The sequence below is a fragment of the Pelmatolapia mariae genome, linkage group LG8 (genome assembly GCF_036321145.2).
Source record: "Pelmatolapia mariae isolate MD_Pm_ZW linkage group LG8, Pm_UMD_F_2, whole genome shotgun sequence".
Lineage (NCBI taxonomy): Eukaryota > Metazoa > Chordata > Actinopteri > Cichliformes > Cichlidae > Pelmatolapia > Pelmatolapia mariae.
This window is the reverse complement of record NC_086234.1, coordinates 4845840-4868646: the sequence shown is the minus strand read 5'-3', so window position 1 is coordinate 4868646 and position 22807 is coordinate 4845840. Positions and strand designations below refer to the sequence as shown.

Genomic DNA, 22807 nt, shown 5'->3' with positions numbered 1-22807 from the left:
TGAAGTTATAACCAGTCAACACTACAAAGGAATTGGCTCCTGGACCAATCACAGTGTCCTCCTTTTCTGTTGACAGGAAATGGTCTCTAAAATCAGAGGGTGCCAGTTTGAGTTGCTGTCATGGTAGCTGTCCTAACATGATTTTTTAAAGCTTTGTTTAACGTTCTTTCTCCATTTATAGATAAAAGGATTAAATAAAACATTTATCGTACACATTTTTTGTCCCGGACATTATGTCATTGACGTTCTGTTGCTGATGTCGGCCCAATTTTCATTTTGGAACTACTTTTCCGCCAAGACTAGGCGTTGAGAAAAGATGGTCATCTGGCAGGTACTCAACGTCAAAATGTTTGCCGGGTAGTTTTCCCAAATCCTGCAAACAGGGGGAGAGACTGACAGACGACAAGAACGTAACCCTCTTGGCAGATGTAATAATCCATTTGACACACCAGGAAAAATAAAGATTCTCCAGAGGAAACGATGTTCAGTCTTCTGCTGAAAATAGAAATGTGGTCTCAGCTCAGATGGTGCTGGATTAATGCTCAGCATGGCCACTGTGTTCCCAGTAATTTTGCTGCAGACACTGTTTGGTATGCAGGAAGGACTTAGGTAAGATCACGATGACATTTTAGAAGATTTGCTGACTTTACCGCTGCTGTGCCCCTCTCTTAAATGAGGACAGTTTGGATTTCTGGCTTTCTCTGAGAGTTTCTTCCAGATATATTTGGAGCACAAAACTTAACTTTGCTTCTCAGTGTTCGCAGTTCACAGTTTTGACAGTGTGAACAGTAAGAAGATGGATCCCCGGTAATCCAAGTGGCCCGGGTGGCCTATTTTTTTTTTTTTAATCTGAATTATTGCACAGTAAGCTTTTCACTGTAAGTATTACGCCATGTAGCACACTCACAGTCTCCAGTGAGGAGCTCCACTGCTGGGCTAAGATTCACTGCAGTCAGATCAACTCGAGGAGTCGGTGTTATAGATTTGTCCGCGCATGTAGGGAAAACGTGCGAATCCTGAGGTGCATTTCAATAAGAAACACCCGGTTTAAGATGCTGTTACATGCACCACCAGTGACAGCTATAACTCTTAGAAACCCGATACAACATTTAGGAGGCTGAATGAGTTCCACTTTCTGATTCTGGGTCAGTTTTGGATGAATAACTGAACTGAAATGACAGTTTTTACAGCTGAGTATTTATAGGCATCAACCAAAGTGGGGCAGCAGCTGCTCAGCAGGTAGAGCTGTATGTTCACTCGTCGCAGGGATGGTTATTTACTGACTTCTCTCAAATGGTCCTTGAGCAAGACACGTGTCATGTTTGTTGAGACTCAAATGAACAGATGCATTTTTATATAAACAAGTCAGCCGGCTACAATCAGGGAACTGAATGTTTTCTGTTGAAGAGGTGCCATATGCTGTATGATAACAGGGGTTTTACTGCCAGGGATCAGTGCGTAAATGTGTCCAGGAAGGGGAGAAATGGAGGTGTTCTTTGTCACGTAAAAGGAAATGAATTATGAGGAGGTACAAACTGCTGTAACTTCAGGATTTTGGCATCCAGCTGCTGCTTTCTGATGGAGAATCTGAAAGCCAACTTCTCTTCCTCCTGACTTTTATTGCCAGCGCAGGACTTTTAATTCTCTGCGTACCTTTGCCTTTGAAGCATAAACACAAATTACATTTTCTATTTGCTGTTAGGTTAGGTGCAAAACATAATGACTGCTCTCCTGCAGGCCTTTTATTTGTTTTCCAACTTACTCCCCAGTTTTTGCTCCAGATTAAAGAACATTATGATTACAGTATAGATCTCATAAGTCTTCACTTCAAAGTTAAATTTAGGTCAGATGTTCACAATAAGCAGCAACTTCAAAGGCTGTAAAATGAACGCAACATCAAAGTATGCAAACTGCAGTTCCTCTAATGGCCACTTGAGGCCTGCTCCAACGAGCACTTTTGCTCTTTAGTTATGAATTATTAGGGAATGTGGTCGTTTCGACTGATAGGTCAATACCTCTGTACAACTTTACCACCTGATGGTACTACAGCGAATGAAATATTAAAATGACTGTATTTTTTTTTTACCATTTGCTCTTCATATATTATCACATTTTTTCCAAATTAGGTGCAAAAGTGTGTTTTGTGCCACAAAATATTCCACTGCCGCACTCGTCCGTCTGCATAGTGACCAGCTGCACAACCTGATACTTGGATGTGCTGGTCAGCACCAAAAATTTTGGAATGATTGCCAATTAAGCAGCGTTTCTTCCAATTTCCTGTCACCGCTTTGTCCCATTCACGCTGCTTGTTAAGTTTAAAGTTGGACAACCCACAGCTGCTTTTGACATTTCTACTTCAGAAACACTCCTCAGTAACACTAGCCTCTTCTTATTTTCCAGTCACTGGAGCAGATATTTGAGAAACAGTGAGGTTATCGGACCTACAGAAACAACAGGAACAAATACTCCATCCACCTTAATCACAGTAACACCAACAGTACGCTCTGCAAGTTTGTAGCACATGATAAATGATGGAAAGGAACGACTGAGTGTTTAGGAGGAAGATTACCCTAAATCTTTGCTACATGCTCTTAAGATTTATTAGACTTTGTTGTTTTTTGGCTCTTTTGTTTTGCTTGCTTTCATTTAAAATGGTTTGATTTGTGGTCTACTAAAGCTTGTGTAGCGTCACACTACTTAAACTGCTTGTGTCTTTGATAAAAACGAGACCAGGCACTATCTGTTATCTGTTAAAGACAGAGGCCTTCAGGTGGTGGTGGTTAATTGAACACATTAATTGATACTTCTTCATGCTGCTGGCGTTCTTCGGTTAGGGTTCAAAGCGACAGATGACCTCATTTAAAACTGCAGTCAACTAATTATCCCGAGGTCCATTTAAGCGTACCTGAAGGCACCTCGCTTTCAGGTACACAAAAAAAGTGCATATATTTTAATTGGATAGAAATATTCCATCGTTCAGATTACTTAGTAATGACTTCAGCCTGATCCTTGTTTGTCAGCTAAAAATAAACAAAACAAACAAACAAACTGTGTATGTTTTAAGTGATTGGTGGAACTACTCAGGTAATCATAAGGCAGTAACTCAATGCATTTAGATGAGCAGACATGGTCACGACCAGAGATGGGCAGTAGCGTTACTGTTACTTGTAACGCGTTACTGTAATCCGATTACTTTTTTCAAGTAACCAGTAAAGTAAGGGATTACTATTGCAAAAACGGTAATTAGATTACTGTTACTTTCCCGTAAGAACGCTGCGTTACTGCGTTACTAAAACCGTGATTTTTTTGCGAGAATGTCTCATGACAACGACGTAAGCGACTGCGACGTTAGTGGCAACAGCTGTGTGCAGATCAACAATGGATAATATATCGAGTGCGGGAGAGAGTATGAGCGTGCAGCGTTTAAAGCGTGGAAGTACTGACCTTACTTTAAGTTTGATTCCGTAAAAAGTGACAAAAACATTAGTGTCCGCTGCTCACTGCGTGGGAAGAAAACTTCTTTTTACAGTGAAAAAAACCGCTAAACTTCCAAGCAAGCACCGAGTGCGCTGCGACGTAATGAGAAATTCACAGAGAAACTCGTGGATTCTTCAACTGACCGCTGCTTTACAGGTGAAAATAGAGCAACAGGACCGCTAGTCTTTGATTTTATTTATTTTCTGCTGTGTTTTACTTGCATCTATTTGAAAGAGTGAGTGTAAACACAAAAAAAATATTTTATTTTATGTGCTGGAATGTGCAGAAAATAGGTTTAATTGTTAAACAAATTTCTTCCAGTCAGAGAATGTTGCATATAATTTAATTTTTGCTTGATGCATAAAGTTAAAAGATTAAAACTAATAAAACAAGTTTTAAAAAGAGACTTTTCCATTTGATTACATTTTGTATGATGGATTATGCAGAAAAAGTATAAGTGGGCTGAAAGATCTATCGCTTTATTACCTATTCAGGTTGTAAATCATGTTTTTAAAAAGTAACTAAGTAACTAAGTAATTAATTACTTTTGAAAATAAGTAATCAGTAAAGTAACGGGATTACTTTTTTGGGGAAGTAATCAGTAATTAGTTACTGATTACTTTTTTCAAGTAACTTGACCAACACTGGTCACGACGACCCGCTGAAGGCTAAATTAAGCATCAGAGCTGGGAATAACGGTTATTTAAGTGACCCTGAACGTGGCATGGGCTGGTCTGAGTGTTCCTACATGCAACACTGCAAGCTTGAATTTGAATGTTGCTGCTGACCACAGGCATCATTTTAAGACCACAGTGTAACCAGCAGGATAACACAACATGTCACAAACCTCAAATCATCTCAAACTGGTTTCTTGAACAGGACAATGGGTTTACTGTATTCAAACGGCCTCCACAATCACCAGTCTCAGTGGAATAGATCACGGCTGGGCTGTGGTGGAACATGAGATTCTCATCATGGATTTGCAGCAACTGACAAAAGGGAGTCTAACCTGGTACGAACAAGGTTTATCTAATAACAAACTGTTTCTCACTCGCTATGTGTTAATAGACCTCTCTGCATTGAATCAGACATGTTATTAATCTCTGGCTCTCTTCCACAGCATGTCTTTTATCCTGTCTTCCTTCTCTCACCCCAACCAATCACAGCAGATGGCCCCGCCCGTCCCTGAGCCTGGTTCTGCTGGAGGTTCCTTCCTGTTAAAAGGGAGTTTTTCCTTCCCACTGTCGCCAAAGTGCTTGCTCATAGGGGGTCATATGATTGTTGGGTTTTTCTCTGTATGTATGATTGTAGGGTCTACCTTACAATATAAAGAGCCTTGAGGCGTCTGTTGTAGTGACTTGGCGCTGTATAAATAACACTGAATTGTACTGAATTGAAAATTGTTCTTAATAAATTAAATATGCAAAGTTGGAATAATCAGGCTCATCAGGTGCTCAGAGACCTCCTGGTTCTTCTGAAAGCTCTGGGCTCAGTAACATCTACTGGAAATTGAAAGGTGCCATTATGTAAATCCTCATTTCGGGACACACAGTTTCCTGTTTGGTGTTTTTAAATTAGGATCAGTCATGAATAATGTGCAGCCTTGTTAAATGGGGCCTTATTATGCTGCGGCTTGCGTCCTGTGCTGTCCCGCTGATCTATATTTTTGCTGTGCTCTGAGTTTAGTGTTTGTTAATGTGTATATTTATTCCACGGATTATGTTACTTATTGACTCCTGCGTTGTAAAAGCTCAGCTAGGGATGGGCACTGCAGATGCTGTGGTGTGTAGCATAGTTCATGCCACATGCTCGACCTCATTAAGCAGAATAACTAAAATTCCTTCTTTTGTCTTACGAACAGCTCAAAATCCAAAGATAATCACTTATTAACAGACATTAGTAATCAAACAGTTTACTGTGCGGATTATTGGACTACACCCACTTATACCCACCCATGGCTTGTTTTTAAACTGAATATAATACATGATTTTTATCTTTTTAAAAAACACTGATTTTCAAATGCAGGAAGCTTAGATCTAAACAGTCTTTCACTTAGGACTGAACAAATTCCAGAAGTCTAAAATGTCAAACAAAGACAAATCAAATCACTCATGGAGGGTAATGCACGGGGAGCATAACTAAACATAACAGACACTTTTGAGAAAGCCTGAAGTGGAAGATGGGATAATCAAAGAGGGCTGATTAGGGAAGGACCAGCAGGAGGGTAATGAGACAAGTGAAGAGAATGACAGGGACTAGAAGGACAGAGCATATTTCTCCCATGCTGGCTTCTCTTCATTGGCTCCCTGTTAGATCAAGAAGCTAATTTAAAATCCTGCTACTCACATACACGGTCTTAATCAGGCCCCATCTTATCTTAATGACCTCAAAGTACCACATGACAACAATAAAGCACTTTAAAGTGCTGGTTTACGTCTGGTTCTTTGGAGCCTCCAGATTTCAGGCCCCTCTTCTCTGGAACCAGCTCCCAGTTTGGATTCAGGAGACAAACACCCTGTCTTCTTTTGACATTGGGCTTAAAACCTTCCTTTTTGATAAAGCATATAGTTAGGGCTGGACCAAGTGGCCCTGAATCCTCCCTTAGTTATGTTGCAATAGGCTGCTGGCTGTGTTTATACAGCTCTCTGCATTTAATCATCAGGCATTATTAATATCTGGCTCTTTTTCACAGCGTGTCTTTGGTCCTCTCTTTCGGTTGTGCACATGGCCGCTGTTCCCTGAGCTTGGTTCTGCCTAAGCTTCCTTCCTGTTAAAAGAGATTTTTTCCTTCCCACTGTCGCCGAGTGCCTGCTCACAGGGGGCTGTCTGATTGTTGTTGTTTTCTCTCTAATCTTGATGGGTCCTTACCTTACAATATAAAGCGCCTTGAAGTGACTGTTACTGATATTTGAGGATTTATAAATAAAACTGATGGGAGACAAACAGGAAGCAGAAATAAAAACCTTATCAAAGTAAAACAAGAAGTAACCGAAGGCAAATGAAATAGACCTGGGTACTAACACTTAACGAGTATGAGATAAGAAAACGGCCCAAAACAAAGTGAACATGGGGACAGAGATGAAGGAATCCTGGAGGACAAACAGAGACAGCGAGAAATTAAACCAACACATGAACTGAAATACATGATGCAAAACTGAGACTGATCGCTAGAATAACCATCAAAAACCCAGTGATGTCACAGGAAATGAAGCCTAAGATCAACTAAAAGAGAAAAATCCAAACAATAATCTAAATTTCAAACCGTTGCGAATAACAGTAAAAACTCAGCAGAAGCTCGAATTCATATTTTCACCAAGAATTCAAAACTGAAAGCCAGCACAAACCCGAGGAATGTGCCATTCTGATAAATAACAGGAGATTATGAATGCAGCTCTTGGAAACAGTCAGAACTTATTAAACTTCATGTCCGTGGCATAAATCTGCATTATTGTTAGATTAAGCGGGAGACTCGTGAGCTTCTGTGGAAAGAATCCCTTCAAACTGTCTTTTATAGTAAGATTATCAAGAAATACGCCAAACTTTTTACAAACTGCTCATTGCACTATTTTATAATGAACGTTGCGCCCCGCTCTTCCCTGCGCTCCTCTCCTTCCTTCCAGATCCACACCAGTGCACAGGAGCCTCGGCGTTTCCCTCCATCAGACTGCTTTCCCTTAAATGGTTCTCAATTTCATTACAAAGTCAAGAAGGTAAGTAATAAATGCCAAACTCCTTCTCCTGCCATTTTTAGCTGCCTGACACTTCTTCCTCCCCCTCTCTCTATTCATGCCACTGTGGCCCACAAACACAGGTTGTGCATAAATGCTATCCTGTAGAGCTTCTACTTATTATGTCTCTCTGTGCCCTTTCACGCTTTTCTCACTCCCCGGGGGTGTCTCGGGGATCGATAACACCGAGGGTGCTAAGACCTTTCTCTCGTTAATGCACGGCTTATTTCGGTTTGCCAGAGAAACCCTTTTCCGCCTCCACCGATTGTCCCGGCAGGCCTCCGTGAGACTGTTTTCTCCCGGTTTTGAGATGGGTCTATTATTCCCAATTGTGGGGTGAAATGTGCCCTAGTTTTTGCGGGCGTCTAAACCCTTTTTACATCTGCGGGATTGAGATAGGGGAGGTTTCATCCCATGACCAAATGGGTTTTTGAATAAGAACGAGAGACGCTTTGAACCTACTGGGATCTGGAAAATACTGACGTCTCTGTCACATCGGGGATTATCAGTGGACTGGTGGCAGCGAGACCAACACTTACCTCAAACACAAGAAGAGGAAGAAGGCTATGAGCAGCGCCACCATGGAGATGCAGTGACCCAGGAAGTTTATGATCACGGCTATTTGGTAGTGCATCTTGCTTTTTTTCTGCAGAAGAAGAAGAGAAACACAGGATGAGTCTTTTGATTCACAGAAATAGTTCTTATTTTTTTCTCTCAGGATAAGACAGGACACTTCAAAGGGCGAAAAATCCTCTTTTATTTTTTCGATTTTTGACGGATAACTCCCGCTGTGATCTTAAACAGGAGTGGGTGTTAGCATTCCCAACAGGGCTGTCAAGGCTCAATTTAAATCTGAATGCAAAGCTGTTCATAATTAATTGTTAAACTGTCTATTTCTGGCAATAAATGAACCCCAAAAACAATGGTAAATATTCAAATATGGAATAATATCTCTAAATATCCTACAGCTGTGGATGGATTTAGACAAAATTGAGTCTAAACGAACACAAACATGTAACAGGTCTCACTGTGCTACAGCAGCAAAACAGCCACAAAAAATGAACAAAACTGCAAAGTTTATTATGCCGTTTGCATTTTTTCTTTGTGGCCGTTTTGTGCAGATATTTGTGCAGCTTTTTGCAGCTTTTTCTTGTCATTTTGTGTCTATAACTTTGTGGTATGTTTGCATCTTTTTGAAGTGGTTTTGTATCGATTTTGTATCTCTTTATGGCTTTTCTTTTTCACATTTCTTAAACTAACTTTTTTATGTTTGTGAGTTTTTTTGTGCAAGTTTTGCAAATCGTTGTGAATTCTTGGACTCTCTTCAGCCTTTGTGCAATAACTCTTTTTTCCTGTCATTTTCTTTATTGTTGTTTTGTCTCTCTTTTGTCTGTTTTCTGTTCATTTGCAGTCTTTTTCGATCATTTTGTGGTACTTGTGGAGTATTTTTATGTAACTTTTGGATCTCTTTGTGGAAGGTTTACTCATCACTTTCAGCCCATATTTCACAACATTTGAGAATCCTTCTGCAGTCTTTCTATTTTTCTTTTAAACTGTGCTTTTCCTATCTTAGGCACTTTGTTTGGTGGTACTTTTGTGCCGGTTTCCAATTACTTTGTGTAGTTTCCAGGTCATTTTTGTACATTTAGTTTTTCTTCTTCTAAAATCTTATTTTTTGATCTTGTCACTTTTGGCTTTTTTTGGTGTCTTTGTGGAAGTTTGTAGTTGCCATTCAGTATGTTCTTGGGTAGTTTTACCCTTTATATTAATTTTGCTTGGCTTTTTAGAAATTTATCTATTTGTTGCTGATTTATGCATTTTTAAATTGCAACTATTTATGTTTGTGTCTCTCATGTCATTTTGAATAACCTTAAAATAATTTTACATTTCTTTGCTGACATTTTATATATTTTGGGGGTATTTCTGTCTTTTTGGGAGGCTTTTTGTGTGTTCTTGTGGATTATTTAACACATCCTTGTGATACTTTAGCATAGTTTTGTCTATATTTTCTTTTATTTTCTGGTTGTTTTTGTGTCTCTGTGTAGTTCTTTAGACCTTTATTCTTTTGGTGTCTTTTGCAGGCATTTTGTGTCATCCCTAATCTTGTGTTTCCATCTTCTGGCACTCTGGCTCATACATTTGCATTCAATTTATGTAATTTCAGGGTACTTGTGTGTCTCTTAGTGGAAGTGTTACATATCTTTGGTGCCATTTTGGGGGGAGTTTTGAATTTCTTTTGCATTTAGTAAATGTTATTTGCTGTTCAGAGTCTCTTCGTGGTATTATTTTCACCTCGCAGTCATTTTGTAGATTTCTTTGGTGCGTTTTTGACTCTCAGCAGTTCATTTTATCCACATTTGTGTTCATTTGGTGCCTCTCTGGCACTGGTGATCTCACTGTGGCTTTATTATTTTTCTTTTGCACCTCTCCTTTTGGCATTTCTGCATCTCTTTGTTGTTCTTTTGTTGCTGTTTTATGTCTCCTCATTGCAGTGATTGTGCATATACTTTCTGGAGCCAACTTTCCAACAGGAGATGTAAACAGAGGATGCGGTCCAGGGACTAGTAATCCCTGAGCCTTGCAGGAGGGCCAACCAGATTTCATGGGGGCTTGTGCCACCCCTCTGGATCCACTCCTGGTTTGGAAACAGGAATACTGGGAAGCATTTGATTTTGCACACGCTCACATATGCAGAATCCACATGAGGCCTTCTGATAAGATTTCACGTAAACACAGACCCATCTTCCTGCAAATCGGTGCCTAAGCCCACTGTCTGTGCCTCAGAAATCCATTGTGATCAGATTTCCCCCACTCTACCAACAGTAATCTGTGCTGTAAGTGGATTTATGTAACCTACTGGTGTCTACGCCGAGATTAAGCGTGGGCATGTTTAATCCCCGCCTCATCCACACTGAAAAACGTCATGCGTCCCATTCACTATATTTTAGTCCAACAGCTCTAATCTTCAACTTCTAAATCTGTACTGGACAAATGTTGTTGTGACTAAAAACTCCAGCCAGCCAGACATCTCTCTTCTTCTTTATTGGAAATTGCTCTATTGGTTTTTGTAAGATGTTTTTATGATAGATCCTTGAAGGGATATTTCTAGGACTGGGTGACAAGACTCATGATCCATGCGAAGAAGTCATATGAGTTCTTTTTCTGACCGGCCACCTCTGTGGTTAAAGGTTGGCATATTTTAAGGAACAAATAAGAATTGTTTGGAGTTTGGGAAAGCTCGAGGCTCTGGTCGCTCATGAGACAGAGACAATCATTTAAAAGACAATTGGCTCTACTGATGCCATTTATCCCGCTATCAAAAGGGTTTCCTTTATCCACACTGAAAAAACAGATTCTTTGCCCTCGTGGACATGAAGCAATAATTTTGAGTAAAACGCAGATGAACTTTATAAAAAAGAAGTTTTTTTTAATCATTAAGGAAAATAAGTTGGTATAAACTAATTGTATACAAGTCAAGTAAATTTCATTTGACCAAATTCCATTAAATTTAACATTTAACATTATATTTATGCAAAGAAAGTACATGGAAAAGTCAGCTTTTTGGGAATAAATATTTTTTGAGTGAATGACATATTTTATTTCTATTTGAAGGTTTTTTAAAATCATTTTTATGCAAAAAGGAGTTAAAAATAAATTCATCCAACAAGATTAATTTTTGAAAACATATTTTAGGTACTTGTGGCTGATGGCTGGTTGCTAGCAGACCTTCCAGGCTTCGGCTGCCTCGTTATCTCTCTAATATTATTCAGCACCTTGTCATAGGTCTAAGTCAAAAGGATCGTACGCTCTTATTGGCAGTCGCTTCAATAAACCTGTCTTGAAGTTGAGGCTTTGTGTTGCCGGCGGTTACTTCACTCATTGTCACATGGATTTAATATTTTATCTGGTCGCCACATATCAGGTCCTTTATGAAGGGAAATTTTCTTTGTGCCAATAAAACTAGAAAAACTAAAGACTAGTATCACTCAGTTTCACTGCAGTCAAAGTTACACCGTGAATGCCTTTGTTAGTCATTAGTTATCTCATTAGTACACACGACTACAGTCCACACACAGTGTCCTCACTACAGATCGAACCCTGCTACATTTTTTCAGTCAGCTTTTTACCTTCAAACAGAAGCTGTTCAGTCTCACGGATTAAACCAGGTTACAGAACTGTTGTTTCTTTGTGTGCAGCTGTTAAACAGAGTCTGAAACAATGCCATTTAGACTGAGTTACCAATTACTTCCTTTGGTAAATCTCAGTAAATATAAGGCAACAAATCCTTCGTTTTTGAAATTTTATACATTCAGCCTCATCAGATCCTAAGAAACTAAACATGTGACTGTGTGGGACACTTAGGCTGAAATGCACTCCTGAGTATTCCTTTTTTAATATTCTCAAAAATGAGATTTCAGCTGCTGTTCAGTCTGTTAAGGTTTATTAGCACACCTGTTTGACTCGCGTGTTTGTTTATATAAACTAGATCCAATCAAAATGCCGGACACTGTCTCAGTATGTGGGACAGGGGGACAAAAAGTGCAGCGATTCTGTTCCAGTTTTATTTGTATAGCTCAGTATCACATGTAAAGGCTCACAGGACTTCCAAGGGCATAAAAACATATTAAAAACAGAACAAAATAACCAAAAATTAAGTGTCGTGAAATGCAAAAGAGGACCCAGATGCAAGAAAAAGTCAAATAAAAGTGAGCCTTTCAGTGGCTAAACTACACAAAGTCCAAAGACCTGGAAACCTGGAAACCAAAGCCTCCAAACAAAAGCAGCTGAAAATGTGAAACAAAGGGAAATCAAAAAGCAAGCGAGGCTACGAGAAAACAGGAGGCTGTGAGGAGACGACTCATAGTGGTGGGGTGTACTGCAAAGCTAGATTTTTGTCTTTATTTTTGGTATGATAGATCACTACAGTAAAAATTCAAAATTTTCACATAATGTCCACATCTGTGTGATTAGCCTGTGGGACTCAGAGTAACCTTTGATATTTAAATGGATCCAGTTTACTAAAGTCTAATATGCAGCTGTCATGTTAAAAATAAACAGCAGCCCCGAGAGTGCTCCAAGAGGGAAAATAAAAAATATAAGATTTTGATGTTTTACTTTTCCTCCGATAATGCCTCTGACTAAAGTAGGCACCAGTCTATTCTGTGTGTGAAATGATGAATACGAGTGAAATAAGAGTGAAATCATGTGTAAAATTCCCCCTTTTATGCGAGCGCTCACATTAAAGTGCTCACGGTGGAAGAAAACAAATGCAGCAATAATAGAAGCAGAAAAATCCTGATACGATATTGATGATGAAAACGAGCATGTGCTCTGTGTCTACCTGATTATGAACTGTGGCTGAATCAGTTAGAGTGCCTGCACGGCGCAGCAGTGCTATGAAAAGCGTCACTGCATGCTCTAATTATAGAATGCAATGCAATTAGGTATCATTACTAATAAAAACACCAGTTAAAATCTAAGATATGTCAAAAATCCCTCCCTCACAGCAGGATGTCGGGCGCACCGGTTAAAGGACTGTAGACTTTTTGTTTCCCATCGTTTAAAGGGAACATTTTAAAGGTCATATGACAGAAGGAATGATGAGTAATTACCGACAGGAGCAGTTAGCGGCAAGAAAAGAATATGTGTGGAATTTTCTGCTTTAATTACTCATAAAATGTGATCTGATCTTTATCCAAATCACAAGTAAAGACACACACACACACAAAATTTTTGAGCATGACATTAAACATTCACAGTTCTGATGGAAAAAAGTTGTTGAATCCTTGGATTAAATATCTTAATTTAATAACTCTGGCATCAATTATCTCTGACAAGTGTTGCCAGTAGACCTGCACAATGTCCTGGACGAGTTTTGAACCACTTGTCCTCAGAGAACCGCTTCAGCTCAGCCAGATTCTCAGGATGTGAACAGCTCTTTGAGGTCAGCTCATGGTATTGCTGTTGTGTTAAAGGATGATTTTGGATTATATAAGCCTATTGTGGCTTTTTGTGTACTGCCAACTTCGCACTTTTCACCTCCTTTTCAGGGAAATGACGAGGTCACAAAAAGCAAACGTGCTAAGCACGCCGGAGCTCACTAATGCAGCTAATGCAACGTGTCAAATATCTGCATTTCGCTTTGGGTGCAGAGGATGTTTAAAACGATTCGTGTAAAGATTACTTTTAGGAAAGCTGCAAGGAGCTTTGCACTAATCAGAGTGTTATAAACAGATTTGTGTGATGGATCGTTTCCCCCTAAACAAAGTTTGAGGATGCCAAGTTAGCATGACCCACAGAGACACAGCAGACGCATCAGTGGGATGTATAGCCTTGGTTTGGTCTGGACTGCTCCAAAAGTTGGATTTTCTTTGGTAATTTTGGAGTCAGTGTAGAGTTGGGCAGTGAACTCCATACTGGTGAACTAACCATGTGATCACTAATTACCGATGGTGTCAACAGCAGGTGGAGCAGGGAATGGAGAGAATGCAAACAGTGTGACTCAAACACAACTACACTACAACAGTGCACTACATAGCCAGCTCAGCATAGCCAGGTTTTCTTTGAATTAGCTGGTTGAATAAATCCTAAATCCACAATCAGGCTCTTCAAGAGGCATTGGATACATAATTTCAATGTGCTACAAAAAATGGGTCAACAGGTATAAGAAAGCTATAAAAAGTGAAAATCTAATGTTGGTACTGCAAATAAAGCCAAAAAGTAATCTGGCAAAAAAAAAAAAAACTACTTAAATGTTCAGTATGTTCAGGTTTGACTCTGATGAAGGCGATGTGAAAATCATTTCAGTTTAAATTAATGTTACCAGTGACAGAGAGACAAATTACTGACTGTCAGTTTTCATTTTTCTAATCTGTGTTCTATTAACTACAACTACAACTGCAACAACCACAGAAACATTTATGCATTTTCTGCATCCCCACTGAATAAAAGTCATAACTAGAGTGGGGCAAATCAATTTTAATATAAATCTAATAATACTGTAATATCAATTAAAAGCATTAAAGGTAAAACAAACTAAAAATCTCCAAACTATTGGCAATAACTAACAGTCCCTGAGATCGTTGTCCACATTGACATTAAGTAGATGTAGTCCAGTGGTGTCAGTGTTGAGAACCAGGACACTGTGTTTCAAAATAATTTGTTAATAATTTGCAAATGAATTTCACCCTCCATGAATCAGCCAAAATCATGATGCCACCACCGCCGTGCTTCACCATGTACATGACGGGTTCACGATGTATGAAGGACCTTCTTACACTGCGTCAGGGCGCTGCGTTCTCCCCATAGAGCTCATCTCTAGCTGCACTAGCCCACGTAACATCTCCCCAGGCAGCAGCGTGATAGAAGTGTTCAGACTCCAGCAGGCAGTTGTGATATTTATGTCTACAGTCACCTCATGTTAACCAGGTCCTGTGAATCATTTAAGGCTTTAGTAACTTTTAAAGTCAACTTCTATGAAGAGTAACTGCTGGACTAAATCTCTAATGGTACTTTTTGGGTTTATGCAAATCTCCTCAGAGCTCTTTTTTCAGGAAGATGCGTCAAACTCAAAAGCCCTGAGTATTTTTACAAATCAGAGGAAGCTTTTAACCACACCTCCAACGTGCTTTCATTTATCTGACTGAGGTTTGTTGACTCCAGTTAGCTTTTGTTAAAGCTGTCATCCTCGGGCTCCACGCACTATTCAATGATGTGTTCAGTGTGAATGAGCAAAATACAAAGATCTCTTCCAAAGGTCTAACCGCATATAACCAAAGAGTGCATTGATTTCCACTGCATGCAGTGTATGGACATGTGTGTATAGATATAAAAAAACGTGTGTGAATCAGTTCTGCAACAGGCACTTCTGTAGAGCAGGCTAACACTTCTGGGTATAAATCAAGAAAATGGGAGGTTTTTCAAATGGATACGAGAGAACCGAGTTGAGCCTGAAAGGAGAGGAGGGGGTGGATGGCAAGAAGATAATATAAGACCCACCCACCACCACCAGTAGCCTCGGGTCTCACAAAATGTGTGGGCCATAAAACCAAACCTGACTCACTCTCCTTATGAGAAACAACAAAGACACTTATATTTGAGAAAATAACCTCGAGGAAGACCCAAAAGGAAATGAGGATTCTTCTTTTCCTCAAACAAACTTTCTAATAAGCCTTTGATCCACTCAGTTTCTTCTCCCAGTGGAACCGCTGAATATCCGGTTCAATACAGACTGAACTTTAAAGGGAAGCTACTTCACGTCCCCGCTCTCTCCTCTGATGTCAATCACAGCGCTGCTGATACCTGGTGGAAGAAAAACTGAGACACATATTTTTAAAAGGTGAGACGCTCTATATCCATCTCCTGAAGGGATCGATGGATCAGTCAGTCTGTGGAAAAAAAAGGCAGTAAATGAAGGGTCTCGCTCCAAACTGTGTTTTCTCATCCTCACAGATCTATAAAGTACAAATGACTAACTGCCAGCCTAATTACACGAAAGCATGTCTTCACAACTCTGCTTTCAAAAAAACAAAAAGCTGTGTGTCTGCTGGTTTTTATTCTGTTTTTGTGTATTTTAATAAGTAGGATATTATGTTTGAGGGTCTTCACTCATGGCAACCAAGAAAATGGGGATTTTGTGAGGCTGTGTTAATTAAGAATTAACATATATATTTTAATTCATTAAAATTATTACAATTAATACTTTTAAAAGCAAAACTTAAGGTAAAGTTGAGAAATTTCCACAGGTGAATATTAATCTGAGAGGTAGATTTTTCAAATCTCAACACTTCCCGGTGACACCGAGTCCAGTCTGGGACTTTTAGACTGAAAGCTGCCTCCCCAGACATTTTTGTCCTGCTTATTGGAATAAGTATCAGATTTGTGCCGAGGACGTGAGAGGCTGTACTGGTTCATACGTAAGCTGCCATCCACACAATGAGCCTCATTTACTAACTTACAAACAGATTTAGAGGTGCCTGCGTATGAACAAATGAAGACCTGGCTGTTTTAGTGAATTTAAACAAATCTTTAAAATGAATACTACTATTTATTATTAGAATTATTATTGTCCTTTGGTCATTAATTTGGTTTTTCAGATACTTTAATTCCCAAAATGCTCAGAATTACAAACACGGTATGGAAAGGTGTCGGCTTGAACCTTTTAATTTAAAGATATCTGTATATTTATCTCACCTTATCTTAAATGTTTTAACATCTTAAAAACATTTTCCCTCTGTTGGAAACTCTTTGGAGAGCTCCACTTTCTCTGATTTCTTCTTTGGACACAATTGTTTTGGTTTCTTCAGTCGGACTTTGTCCTGCTTTCGTGCTTTAGAGGTGCAGGCTTCTCTCTCACAACATCCTCACATCTTTCTCTACTTCACCTGGACTTCAACTATTTCCTTATATACAGAAGTAGGGATGTTATGCAGATTGCACAAGCTTACACATGGCGGTAAGAAGAAAATGTTTTATAAATCCAACAGTAATATTGCTCATGTTGTTTGTTCTGCAAGGTAAGAATATTTTGAGCAGTTTCTTTTCCAGGCATGGTCTTACTTATTTACTAAATGACATTCTGCACATATTCCAAAAATAAGACAGAGTCTATGTCAGTCACAACAGCTTAAGATTCAGTCTGCAAACGTTTCCAAATGCTAAAAAGGGTACATTAAAATAAGAGGTGATGCAGTGGCAAAGTAAGCGTGTCTCTGTTTCATGTAGCACTGACAACCTGCAGAGAGTGAGGTAATATTTTAAATTTCAACAAACTAAAACTGTTTCGTTTTCATTTGAATCGCTCACACACATCGTGTCCGGCGGACAGCCCTGCTCTCGGCAGCTTTTAATCTAACATTGACTTGAGATCGGAAAGGTTGCCTCGGGGTCAAAGCAGGCACAACTTTGATGTTGAGAAAGCGCCTTTCAATCAACACTGAATCAATATTTCCAATTATTGTACCTGCTGCTAATTTTCCCAACTGAATATTTCAGTACAGACTTTTTCACTCCCCTAAACTGTTGCCGACGTCTTTGATTCTTTCAGTGATGATAATCTTATGGCGCTCTGCTCATTAAAAGTCGTTTCCCTGGATAGAAAAACAGGCGGGTATATTTAAGAGGAAGAATGGAGATGGTACTTTTTGCTGCTCCCTTATTTCCCGAGTGGTCACCACAACAGATGGATCCACATGCTGACTTAGCACAGATTTGACACCAAACGCCCTTCCTGATGCAAACCTCCCAATTAGCTGAGCTTGTGATGCACTGAAGCTGGGTTTGTGTCTGCTCCCAGTTTCAAACTGGGGATCTTTCACATGTAAGGCGAATGTGTTAATGGAGCCCCTATTTCAGAGTAAGAATGGCATTATAGAAATCCCTCCAAGGCTAAACAAGTCCGTCTAGACGCCCTCCTCCTTGGCAACACTTTCCAGTTCCTCCTGGGTGATCCTGAGGCATTTACAGGGCCGATTGCATATATAATCTCAGCGAGATGTTCAGGGTCCACCTCTGGGTCTTCTATGAGCTAGACAGGCCTGTAAACCTCCAACTGAAGGCAGCCGGGTGGATCGTGATTAGAAGTCTGAATTACCTCGCTTTTTTAAATGCAAAGGAGCATTTCTGCTATCAGCCCCTCCAGATGTGTGAGGAACGCGAAGCCAGAAATACCTCAGAAATTAGTTCTCCACTACATCATCAAAAAACATGTAAGATTAATGCTTCAAATCTGGGCTCACTCTCACAAAAGAGATCTTACTCACTCTGAGGAGTTTCACTTCTCGGTTAAATAAAGGTTAATAAATAACTAACTGCAAATTCAGAGATATTCCAAAGATATTTTGAATTTACTTTTGTACACCGGGAGGAAAAAGTGACTCGTCGCCTGTCTCTATATTCATTCTATTCTCCTCACCCTTTCTCTTAGGGTGAGATTGAGCAAAATAAACGATCAAATAACCACCGAATCAAGCCGACTAAATTAGGCGGGCACCTCCTGGCTGCTCTGAGCGCTCACTAGAGCAGCAGATGTATATTAATCCACAGCTGACACTATTCCATAACATTTCATTGTGATGGAGTTATGATTTCTAAGCACTACGGCACTGATAAAAAAAGAAGAATCATAGATTTTAAGCCAATTTAAGGTTTAAAATCTTCTGTAGTAGCAGTGGGATTGGGATTGAGAGAGTGAGATGACAGCACTGAGAGCAGAGCCGGCATTGTTTTGGTGTTTTAAAAGAGCATTGGTCTTATCCCATAATGCAGGATTAGGATTTAGACTCCAACTTTTTGTCAGTTATCAGGTTGACTGCTCTCAGCCAGACTAGCTTCTGGTTAGTTAGGACTATCAGTGCTTTTCTCTCCTGCTGCTCCGCCCGTCCATCCTCTCAGAAAGATGTGATAATGGCAGAGAAGATAGAGGAGCACGCACATAAATGCAGTAGCCACTTTCATGGTGCGCTGAAACAGAAGAGGACTCACACAATTATGCAAATAAAGTCAATAAGACATTATAAATGCTTGTTTGCGATCCCCTCCATCACATTTAAACGGACTGGGTGTTAGATTTTCGCATGGAAAGCGGATGTGTCTTTCAGGTCTGAAAAGTGAAGCTAATGAATAAGTGCCTTCTTTTTAATGGCCACCAGGGGAACATTGGTGTGGCTGCAGAATGATTTCTGTGGGAAAACGATCCTCTGCTCCCTCGCTATATGACTTCAGTAATGCTTTCCTGATTTACTTCATGGACTTGATCGCTTAATAGGACAAAGGCTGATAAATCAAGTTAACGTCACAGTGGATACATCTATCTTTTGCGCTCTGTATGGCGGAAATAAAGTGAAGGCACAAAAAATAAGTATGTGAAGTGAATAAAAGCATGTGAAGCCAAACAGCAGCGAAACCCACAAACGAACAAACACAACCTTCTGTTGACTTTGGAACTAAAAGCTGAATCTTACCATCTACCTTTGCTCCAGGTGGTGTTTTAAAGCAACAATGCCAATGGTCACCTAGTGTGCATTTGTCTGCCTAGCGTGTATCTGTAATTTCAGGGGTCTAGTGCAGTACTTGACCCCCTGAAATGATACTTGAAATGTGTATTTGTTCCTGCTCGATTTGGGTCAGCATGTTCTGCATTTTTATCAGGACCATTCAGTCCTTAGGGGGAAAAAAGAGCACTTACAACACTCGAAACACTGCACGAGGACGCAGCGAGTACGAACAAAACAAAATGAGTAGAAAAAGTGGAAGAAAATAACGTGAATGGGTAAAAATGTAGAGCACAGCAGGACCATAACAGCAGCGTGCTGACTGGCTGTTTTCTCGGCTTTCACGAGTCGCTCACATCACCGGAGGACAATGCTGTTTAGAAAAATCACTGTTGTTTCTTTTGAGGAATTTTTCTTTTCTTTTAAATGAAACCCGTGTTTCAGAAGAGAAAAAGCTGCAGGTCGATAAGCTGATTTAAAGCTTCCACCTACATTTGAAACCAGCGACGCCTCAATAACTTGGGGCAAGGTGACATTAAAGGCACGCTGCAGTGCAAAAATCAAAACAAGTAGATTCCTTAAAGAGATGCTCTGGGGCAATCTGCCGTATTTTCAGTGATGTTTCGCTCTTTTGTCTGCAGGCAAACAAACCCCAAAGTCACATTTACTATAAATATTCCAGTAAGCCTCGAGCAAAGCGACGTCTTCCACCACTAACCTTGCCTTTGTCTGTTTCTGATTACCATGCAGTAGGCTCCACACTTTTAGGATCCTCCCTAAAGGCCACATTAATCAAGACACGTGCAGACAGCTGACTCTTACCTCCTCGTGAAGGATGGCCTTACACATGGAGTAGTTCCCCTTCAACGCCCATGTCCCATTTGCAAGACATCTCCTATAAACATTATCTGTAAAGAGAGCAAGAGAAGAAGAAAAACCAGATGAGGGGACTCTGTTTGATTTATCACTTTTTTTTTTTGCCTTTTGCTTTTTGGCCTCGTGTCCCTAGATGGGAATTTGTGCTGGATTCGTAGTGGCACTGTGACCTTTTTCTGCTTTTGAGACTAATAGGGAGAGATATCATTAGAGAAAGTCTCACAAGCTGTGATTTTTCACACGTTTGCTGTCGGAACAGTCTACCACCCTTCTGCCTAAGCACTGTTATTATTCTTTAAATTGAGACCCACGATTTAGCCGCAAATGACGTACGCTTCACGTCCATTCTGTTGTTTCAGACGCTGGAGCTGAGGACAGAACTGTACTCCTGAATTACAGTTTTAATACTATTTAAAACTTTAAAATAGGTAAAAATGGAGATGCAGCTTCTGGAAAATCACTTATTGAAATACGAATTCATGGAGAAAAAATAGACACAAAGCACTCCCGGGGGGGTAAGTTGTAACAAGCAGATTCAAACACAGTGGAAGACGGGCCAGCAGCAGCAGTTGGGCTCTAGGGAGCTTCTCAGTTTATTGAGAAGGGTCTACCACGGTTAGCCAATCAGCGAATTCCACTGCCTGTTCTACTCTGGCAGATATTCAGAAAATAAAGTACTTTCCAGTTCCTTCCCTGTTTCCTGTCTCCTATGTGGATCCGTCTTTGATAAGTGTCCTACAGAGCCCTGCAGACTTGTGTATCCCAAGCCAATTAGCCCATCCTACAGTCACGAGAAAGGCACTGAAGGGTGCAGGTGCTCGCCGTCTCCCACTGCTCTCAGAGTCAAACGAGCTGCATGTGGAGAACTCCTGATACAATGTCAGCACAGACACGTCAACAGTCTATGTGTTATGATATAAATCCAGCATTTCTAAAATATACAAAGCATCCGTGTGCCCTAAAATAAAGTGACTATTAATAATGTACAAAATAAAATAGCTTTCCTTTGGTCTAATGTTTGCAAACACAACTTTTAATTGAGGATTATGGAGTAAATAATAATGATACTATTCACACACATGTAAAATTAAATGGGTCAGAGATAATAAATAAATAAATACATAAGGAGGATCATACTTTTCACTCAAGGCATTTGAGATTAAATAGGTCAAAGGTCATAGTGGATATAGTCATAAATACTCAAGAATTGCACACACACACACGGAGGTCGAGGATATTTAAGTGGTTGTTTTTTCTTTGTGGTGGGAATAAAAATCTGCAATAATGTGACAAGCTCAGTAAATAATAATTTAGACAATTATCTCTGAAGTGATGCGTAAGAAAAACTGAAGAATTTAATGAGCGACCCATCTGCTCCCCAAGGTGTTCAGGCCAAAGGAGTGCGAAGGTGCAGGTGACAGCAGGTATGACAGAGGTGACTGTGAGATCATTATGCAAACTTTAAGCCCTGAAATGCTTTAAATAAAGTGAATAAAGTTTAATCTGTTTAAGTTTACAGGTTTAGCTGAAAGCCCAAACTGTGCAGTCCTATCGGCTACGTGTCACTTCAGAAATGTTCGGTTTGTTTTATCGCGTTGCTGAATCATCTCTGCCTCCTGCTTTAATCCAGCTGCTCCTGGACACAAACAATTACACATCCACAACGCAATGTTTGGATTTAGTCAGAAACAGAAGAGAGGCGCTGATTATGGACTAAGATGGTTGAGTCAACAGCACCCAGACTTCTGTTTGTCATGGTCCTGCACTGGTCATCTGTTGTGCTTTAACATCTCTCTAAATCTCTCGAGCTGGATTCATCTGAGCTCCATCTGCAGGTGGAGTCCCAGTCTCTCACATTTGGCTCACTCTCCCCAAATAAACATCCTGACCAAGTCTCACTATCACCTCCTGAAACATTTCATGAACAGCTCAGCGTCCGATTCTGTCAGGACTGACTCTCCTTCCTTCTCTCTCAGAGTTATCCTCCCATGTTGATGGCTCTGTTCCCTGCACCCTCCCTGTTCATCATTTACTTTGTTTTTGCTCAGTCTGTACAATAAAGCCAGTTGAAAGGAAATCACTCTCTTTTGGGTCTCACTTCAGGATCCGCTCACTGGTAACACCTTTTAAGGCCTTGAAACTTTTAGGTTCTTGAACATGTTTCACCTTTTATTCAGAAGTTCTTCAGCTCAGGCCAATAAAGGCTGATTGAGAAGCTGCCTTTGACTCAACCACTCCAGACTAACATGACTGGGACGACCGAGAGTCCACACAGAGAGCCCGACTGTAATGACTGTCAGAGGTTCGGCTCGTCTACATTTCGATGTTGAAATGACACGAGCACACTGCACAGCTGAGTCTCATAGAAAAAAATGTGAGACAGTTATGAAAAAATAATCTGTTTGTTTGTGTTCAAGGACACCAGCTGTCACGTTTCTTGCAAAAGCACGACTCTGAAAGTAAAGTAGTTAAACAAGGAGCATGTTTTGTGTCTGCAGCAGATATACGGTGTCCAAACTCATCAGCCAGGACAACATGGCATATGAACACATGAAAGCTGGTTTTAATGACAATTATTAACCCATCCGTTCAATTTCTTAACTGCTGCGGGGCCGAAGACTGTCCCAGCTGTTGTAGGGCAAAAGGTGGGGTCCACCCTGGACAGGACACCAACCAATTGCAGGGCTAACACTTCAGAAGCAGTTTTCAGTTCAGTTTTCAGTTTTATTTGTCATA

At 40.1% G+C, this 22807-nt stretch overlaps 1 protein-coding gene across 1 annotated transcript in view; it reads right to left on the bottom strand.

Annotated features, from left to right (window-relative positions):
• The window catches only part of LOC134633629 (corticotropin-releasing factor receptor 1-like), a 93046-nt gene that overhangs the window by 27741 nt on the left and 42498 nt on the right, over positions 1-22807 (bottom strand). Inside the window, exons 5-6 of the mRNA XM_063482512.1 lie at positions 20018-20103; positions 7745-7851 (exon numbers count right to left, since the gene is read on the bottom strand). Coding sequence (XP_063338582.1) covers positions 7745-7851; positions 20018-20103 — 193 coding nt within the window. The remainder of the gene's footprint in view (positions 1-7744; positions 7852-20017; positions 20104-22807) is intronic.